Here is an 8,224-nt window from a genome sequence, read left to right on the forward strand (position 1 = left end):
AGATTGGGTAAACTACAATCGTGGTGCATGCTTCTGATCTGCAGTGGAAATTTACCATCCCGATACAGCCTACTTGGATACCTCTTGGAATCATTGCTTGACCCATAACTACGATATAAGCATTAGTTTTGTTATTAATTCAACATCACAAAACATTTGTTGCTCACTTTATCAATGAATCAACATGAAGTCTCACCAATATCTTCCGAAAAACAGAGTTCAACTACATACTGAAAACTAACATGAATATATTGACATGACTATCGTCAGAAGTACCCTTCCACAAAATACACGCCTACTATGTAATACTCAAAATCTTACTAAATAGCACGCAACAGAGCTTAAACCACGATATAGAAATTTAGATTAAGCAACGCAGAGAAGATCGCTATATACCTCCTATACAACTTCAATCCACCTCGCAAGAAACTCGCCGTCCGTCCGTCGTCCACCCGCCTTCCGTCGTCCACCCATAGTCAGTCCTCGCCGCACACTATCCAAATAGTTTCTAAAATATCCGATCTTGATCCAACTTTCGTAAGACAAACACCAAAACATTCAAAAGATCGATTCCAGCTTTTATTGGGATTCTCTATTATTTCCTATAAGCATCGTCGTTTAAAAATTAAATGGTATTATTGTAGTAAAATACACAACCCTGGTTTAGAAGCAATACTCAAACTTTTCTGTATTGTTTTAGTAACTCGGAAATTATAACGTGTTGTTATAGTAATAAACCTACTTTCATGTAATATTTTAGGTAATTTCCCTTATATATATATTATATCTCAAGAAGGAGAGTAAAAAAAAAAAAAAAAAAAAAAAAAAAAAANAGAAGGCGCCGCCTCATCTTCGTCGTCTATCTCTCTCTTCCTCGTCTATCTCTCTCTCTCACCTCGTTGGCTCTCTCCATGAGGAGCCCGATTCCGATTTAGGGTTTCCTCCATATTAATTTATATCAATTCCAATTCCACAACCATCGTCACAAAGCTCTCTGTCGGGTAATCTCACCATCTTCTTCTGCCTTATCTCTCTCAGATTATTTTAAGGGTTTTCTGCAACATTTGCGTTGATTCACTTCTCTTCTCGCTTGTATTGAATCCGTACTGATCTGGGTTGGTTTTTGTTTGTTAAAATCGAAAGTATTAGATGATTCGATTTTGAACAATAGGATCTCTTGACTAGACTTTATCGTGCTTCTCTGTTTTCTAACCCGATTCACCTCGTTCTTAGGCTATTATGAATGAACTCTGCTCTTTTTTTTGTGCGGTTGCAGTTTGTATTGTATAGATCTGTTACCCTCATCGAACTTGTTCCTTGTTCTCTGGATTGTTGTTAAAGTACCAATTTTTAAGTTTGATGTTGCTTATGGGGAAGTTAGTTTATTGCAGGGTTAATTATAAGCTGCCTCGTAACAAGGAGTTTATAAAGACTGTATATTTAAGTTATACAACAACATGCCGAAAGAGAAGAAAGACCGGTCGGATAAGTATAGACGATTATCGCCACTGTGTTGTGAGTCAAGCCTTGGTTTGAAGAAGCCTAGTGAGAAACAAGTTAAGGAATGGGAAGAGGCTCGTTGTCCTGTCTGTATGGAACATCCTCACAATGGGATTCTTCTCATTTGTTCTTCCTATGAAAACGGCTGTCGACCTTACATGTGTAACACTAGCCATCGCCATTCTAACTGTTTTGATCAGTTCCGCAAAGCTTCTAAAGAGAAGCCACCGTCTTTGTCTTTACTTCATGACCAAGAGGAAAGTCATGTACCAACAACAACAACTGAGACAGAAGATCATGTAGCATTAGACTCAACTGCTGGCTTAAATCTAGGAGACGAGGCTGCTGCATCTGAGGTTATAGTTGCGAATTTAGGAGAAGGTGAGAGCAGGGGCGAAGAATTAGTAGATGAAGGTATTGTAGCAACAGAGGACGACCAAGATAAAAACAAACCACCTAAGCTTACTTGTCCGTTATGCCGTGGACATATAAAAGAATGGGTAGTCGTGGAACCTGCTCGGTGCTTTATGAACTCAAAACATAGAAGCTGTTCTTGTGAGACTTGTGATTTCAGCGGAACCTACTCCGATCTGAGAAAGCACGCAAGGGTTCAGCATCCTGGAGTAAGGCCATCAGAAGCAGATCCTGAGAGACAGAGAAGCTGGAGGAGGCTAGAAAGGCAGAGAGATTTAGGGGATTTGATTAGCACACTCCAATCTTCTTTTGGAGGAGAAGAAAGAAGTAGTGACGAATTGAATCTGTTTGATGATGGTGGCTTGCTTACAGTGTTCTTGCTCATCCGCGTGTTTAGACCAGAGTCAAGTGGCCCAAGGAGTAGCTGGTCAGGTACATCTAGAGCTAGGTCACAGATTGGTGGGAGAAGAAGATCTTCAAGACCTTCAAGGCTTTGGGGTGAGAGCTATGAAGGTAATACTGGAACATCATCTAGAGACGAGGAAAATAATCAATCTTCTGATGAACAAGAGGCTGGATCCCGAAGACGTCGTACTAGAAGAAGAGCTTTCATTGACGATGATGATGATGATGATGAAGAAGAAGAGCTGTGATGCCTATTTAAGATCTACCAATTTGTGTTTTAAGAGTTTATGGAGAAGAAAAAATTGGGGGAACGTTTGTAGTAATAACCCCACTTATGAAAACCCTATTCTGTAAAATTTATTTGGAGATTGAAAAAAAAAGTTTCGACTATTGAGGAACAAAATAATTTATACCGTTCACAAATCTCTCTGATAATAAACTCTTAATCAACATAATATTAAAATAACTTCACCATACAAAAAGACTAAACGCATTGTAATTAAAGTTAAACGCCTTCTCATAAACACAATTGATCTCTTCTGCAGCTTTACAACGTTAACAAGGAGCTTGAAAATGAAGTAATATTAAGCAGAAGCTGCAGGCTCTGAAGTTGTTGCTTCTGCTGCTGCTGCAGCTCTCTTCTTGGCAAAGTATTCATCTGCTCGTGCTTGGTTCTTTGCAACCGAAGGCTTAACCCATTTCTTCCTTCCGGGCAACACAGTGAGTGTACATCCTGAAGCTTCAAGTTTCTCTTTTGCTTGTGTCGAGAAGGCACGAGCTTTGAAGTTGAGCTTCATGCTTAGTTCTCCGGTACCCAAAATCTAAAAAATCCAAGACCAGTCAACAAAAGCGTTTATATAGAGAAAAAGATGATCGAGTAAGAAGCAAAATCTAACCTTGAGAGGAAGTTTCCTTTCCCTCCCAGAAGGATTGATCAAACCCTTTAGCTTCAGTGACTCCAATGAAACTTCATCTCCCTCCTGAAATCCAGCTGTTTCGATGTCTTTGATATTAACGGGTAAGTATTTGGGTAATCCTGAACGCATACCTGTTAACAGAACACAACAGTGCGATGAATGCATCAGGAAACTAAACAAGATTTAGTACCACAAATCAGCTCTATTCACTAACTCACTAACTACAAATTCAATATTTGGTTCCCAATTCTGCCCTAACCAAATAAAACGGAAAGAAGCATTAACAGAGTCTGTGAGTGAGACATTTCATCGAACACTTAGCCAACATAACAAACTCTGTAAATCAAAACAAGCACAAGAATGTTACCTCCGGCGATTCCTCTAAGTTTAGGAAGACGGCGATAAAGAGCAGTTTGACCACCTTCGAAACCTCTCATAATCCCAGGACCGGATCTTGATTTCTGACCTCTCATACCAAAACCACAACTCGCTCCTTGTCCTGCAGAGATACCTCTACCTTTTCTCTTTTGCCTCTTTCTCGAACCAGGTTGAGGTCCAAGATTATTCAAACGGAATCTCTCCGGAGCTACTGCTCCCTCCGACGACGTAGCCGCCGTTTGGCTTGCCACAACGAGTGGTCTCCCAAATTGCTTTCTGGTTTTTTCAACCTTTTGGTTGAGTTTGAGAGAAATAATCTGACTTGGGTTTGCTCCCAAAACGCTTACACTTCCCTGTAGACATTCCAATTTCGGATTTTGCTCAATTCTACGGAATCAGGGGCGAGTGAGTGTGTGTAATCTGACAGTTTTAGAAGAAGGAGAGATTGGTTACCTTGAATGAAGTGGAAGGGAAGTGGAGACGGTAACAATGGCGAGAGGTGAGAGGATTTGATGAGAGTGAGAGTGGAGCAGCCATGGTCTCTGGGGCACAAGAAAAAAAGCTTCTTCAAGGATAAGGATGAGAGAGAGCTGAGAGGAGATAGATGATAATAACCTTTCATGAGAAAGTAAAACGACGACGTTTGCTGGTTAGCACTCAATTGTTTATTGGGCCGTTCAGTGAAAACATTTAAGCCCATTTTGAGGTTTTTACCGAAACCCATTTTACGCCCATTTTGAGTTTCAAATTCGCATTTTAGTTTTGGATTTAATTTGTTTATAATATTCTACGACGACTTTATATCGTAACTTTGTATAATTTTTTTTTTTGGGATAAATGTCCTTAAAACTAAGAACTTTCAAATTTTGGCCGTTGTAGGCCATTTAAAACATCAACTTTTGTTGACTAACTTTTTTAAACATAAAGTTTTGTTGACCAAGCCAAAAAAGACATGACGTTAAATCCAATAATTGACCTACTAACAGACGTTACTATGCCGTTAATCATTCCGTTACTGACAAAACGACGTCGTTTTAATAAAAAGTTTTAATTCGAAAAAATGTCATTTAAACCATAAACTTTTAAATATAGGTCATTTAAATCATGAACTTGTAAATGTATATATATTAACATTTTTTAAGTATATTTTGGTTTATGCCCTTTAAGTTTTAATTATTTAATTTTTTATTTTACAACATTCTCCTAAAGAAATTCCATAAATAACATTGCAGAGAAACTCAAATACTAAACTTTCTTAAATTGACCAACATTTGTTACATTTATTGCCATAAAATCTTAACAACATCTATACATTCCGATTTTTCCAAAAACAACTCTACCCATTAAAATTTTAACTCATTAAATCTCCAAAACTATTTTTATAAATGCTAGAATCTCTCAAATTTAAATGATATACCACATATTTTCTATAACAAAAGTTTACAATCTCAATAATTATATTAACATTAATAAATTTTCTAAACTGAAAATCCAATCTATATATACATTTTTGAAGTACATTTTGGGTTCTACCCCTTTAATTTTGCTTATTTAAAATTTTAGTCCCTACAAAATTGCACTAAAAACAATAAGTAAAATATGGTAAATTGAAAAATCAATTTTTATAGAAACTAATTAATTCTACTTAAATTTCTTATTAATAGCAAATTTCTTTTCTATATATGTGTTCCAAAATAAAAATAAAAATAGAAAATCAATCTGTATACACTGAAAAATAAACAATTAGTTAAATTAAATAATTATATATCAAACAAAACAATAATAGTATTATTTTAAATAAATAAAACAGTTAATTATTCGGATTAATTATACATTATACAAACACTTATAATTCATAATTTTAGTGTTTTATCCTGATAAAATTATAATACTTTAAGAATAATTGTACCACTGCTTAAATATAAAAAATATTAAAAATTAAAAATATATAATTTTATTACTAAATTAAATACTGCTAAAATCAAACATCATTATAAATAAAATTAAATAATTGTCGGGTTAAATCCTAGTGTCATTTAAACAATAAACTTTCAAAAATTTTAAAAACAAATCAGTCGATACAAGAATGAAACTAATTTTAACTAGTTTAATGTGCAATTCTGTTACGGTTCAATTTATCTTACATTTATTTACACCAGACACAATCTTGTAAAGTTGTAATACGATATTTGGATTTTGTTGAACAATTCGAACAAGTTGTAAATAAGATACTTTTTAAATATTTTAATGTTTTAATATGACAAATTAATTATAACCCGTGTGTGATGATATTGATGATGAAGTGGTTGAAGATCCTATCCACACAAAAGTAGATGCATATGTGTGTGACCACTTGGATCCTTGAGCTTCGACTCGATGTGAGCTTGCTGAGAAGCTATGCCATGGGACAAAATGCTCACCTCTTGGTTGGTTCCCATTTAGTTGAATATAACGGTGCCAATAAGAAAGTATATATGTATATACATACCCATAAAATATAAGTTCAACTACAAACCCAAACTATACAATAATCATTACATAATCTCAATCACAAACGAAATCATATCAAATTTAGGGGGTTTCGTAATTTCCTTATTCTTTGACAAGTCTGTTCTTCACGACAACAAGAGAACAATCTGTATTATATAAACACCTGCATTTGTTTAAAAGATATGAGTTATCCCAAAAATTTTGACTGAATAAAATTAAAAAAAAATATGAAATAATTTTTTCTCACTTTTTGAGTTTTTGAGTTTGTTGACCGCTCATAACTAATACATCAATCTGTCGCTCTTGAATTATCTTTGGGATTAGGTCATTAGCGTCGCCAGCATCTGTAAATGTCTCTGCTTTAATCTGTTTATTAAATGATTATGATGAGATCATTAGACTAATTAAACATATCATCAAATGATATATTTAAGGAATTTAAATATCTTATATGATTTGGTCAAGAGATTATTACCCCATGATTTAAACACATGTTCTTGGCTTTCTCTAATAAACCCAAAGCAATTTTCATATTTTTTTCATGAGCCAGTCTTATGAGTTCTGAATCTGCAAAAACCACTCAAGAGAACACACATAAAAAAGTTAGCTTTCAAAAATATTACTTCTCTCTTTTGTTTGAATAATTCCAAGATATTAGCCGAAACAACAACTTACGAGGTGAAAACGGATAGAAGATTTGAGCAAAGCCTAGTGATGAAGAGAGCACGGTAGGAGGAGTAAAGGGATTTTGTGGCTGTATTGCAAAGATAAAAACTTTGGAGCTCTCAATGGTATCTTTGTGGTTTTCAAGAGCCCAAATGAGTAAATCATAACTTGAGTTGCTCTCGTCAACAATCACCATAACATTCTTCATCTTCTCTCTCTTTGTTTCTTCTTCTGCTAAAACCTCTTGTCAAGGTGCAACTTTATAGTATTATTTAGAAGTGGATTAACATGTCATCAAAGAGAGTAATATAATATATATATTTCTTAGGTGATTGAAGTAATCGAAAAGCATGGTTTAACGACTTGTTTTTTTTTCTTCTCATTTACAAAATAAAATAAAATAAGTTGCACAACATGATATATTGCCATATTGGTAATATATATGGATATGGATCAAGTCCAGTGACCACTGACCAGTCCCACAAATTTGCAAACTCTATGGATTGATCGCTTGATAACTAATTAGGTTTAGTTAGGATGCTTATAAATTCGTAATGCGTTTGCAAAAAAAACAAAAACATTCATAGAAAGATTCAAAGGATTTTGTCCTTTTTTTATATAACAGAAATTAAGATTCAAAGGATTAGTCAGAGACTCAGAGGTTTAATCCAAATCCGAACACATTAATTCTAAAAAATAAATAGTAATAGTATACTAAAAAACAATCGAATAATATGATTTCATTCGACAACATGACATTATTATACTTTAAAAACAATTATCAACCAATTCTTGATAGAAATATTAATTCATAAAATGGTTTAATTTGAGTGGACCATGGTTGGTAATTGCCGAAAACACGCCATTGATGACAACATAAAAACAATTATCTTCTTTGTCTGATTCACCACCGCCAGTGATGAGTGATGGATGACTGATCACTTCAAAAAAAAATCATTATTCTTAAGAGTTGGCAGCAAAAATAAAATCTAATAAATTAACCGAAGGACACAATTAGCTTATTGTCCTTTACAACCTACCTACTTAACCAACAAAAATCGGAAACACGTCCTATTTTCCCTCATAACTATATTTACGTGGAATTTAAATCTCGTCCTTTAGATCTCCCTACAAACTTTTGTACATCTATTTCCCCGCGAGATGATAATTCCCATGCCATTTCCTCCCTGAAGTATTAGATATCATCTAATCGCCCATGAATCTGGGTTATACAGGTTACTGTTGGTTTATTATTTGCTTGACCAAGTAATAAACCGATTTAACCGGTTAAACCCAATTTCAACCCGATTACAACCCGATTAGAATATTAAATCATGATTAACCAATACCCGAACCCTCAAATCGAAAATCTCACATTTTTCTCTATTTATGAACCCTACTTTCAAAACCCCCAAATCGATTTCTCATTTCGTTGCTCTTATTCACTCTGTCGA

General features: G+C 34.6%; 3 protein-coding genes across 3 annotated transcripts; 1 reads left to right on the plus strand and 2 right to left on the minus strand.

The window, feature by feature from the left end:
- LOC104779795 lies at positions 836 to 2,709 on the plus strand. Its single transcript, XM_010504180.1, has 2 exons — positions 836 to 1,001; positions 1,392 to 2,709. The coding sequence occupies exon 2, from the start codon at positions 1,458 to 1,460 to the stop codon at positions 2,565 to 2,567; it is 1,110 nt and encodes a 369-aa protein (XP_010502482.1). The 5' UTR covers positions 836 to 1,001; positions 1,392 to 1,457; the 3' UTR covers positions 2,568 to 2,709.
- On the minus strand, positions 2,686 to 4,213 carry LOC104779796 (50S ribosomal protein L15, chloroplastic-like). The gene is made up of 4 exons (XM_010504181.2): positions 4,068 to 4,213; positions 3,604 to 3,967; positions 3,216 to 3,367; positions 2,686 to 3,140 (listed from the first exon to the last, which is right to left on the minus strand). Exons 1-4 carry the CDS (start codon positions 4,149 to 4,151, stop codon positions 2,904 to 2,906), a joined length of 837 nt encoding a protein of 278 aa, XP_010502483.1. The 5' UTR covers positions 4,152 to 4,213; the 3' UTR covers positions 2,686 to 2,903.
- Positions 5,880 to 7,080, minus strand: LOC104779797. The gene is made up of 4 exons (XM_010504183.2): positions 6,780 to 7,080; positions 6,580 to 6,671; positions 6,352 to 6,470; positions 5,880 to 6,267 (listed from the first exon to the last, which is right to left on the minus strand). Exons 1-4 carry the CDS (start codon positions 6,976 to 6,978, stop codon positions 6,207 to 6,209), a joined length of 471 nt encoding a protein of 156 aa, XP_010502485.1. The 5' UTR covers positions 6,979 to 7,080; the 3' UTR covers positions 5,880 to 6,206.

The sequence above is a fragment of the Camelina sativa genome, chromosome 4, assembly GCF_000633955.1.
Source record: "Camelina sativa cultivar DH55 chromosome 4, Cs, whole genome shotgun sequence".
Lineage (NCBI taxonomy): Eukaryota > Viridiplantae > Streptophyta > Magnoliopsida > Brassicales > Brassicaceae > Camelina > Camelina sativa.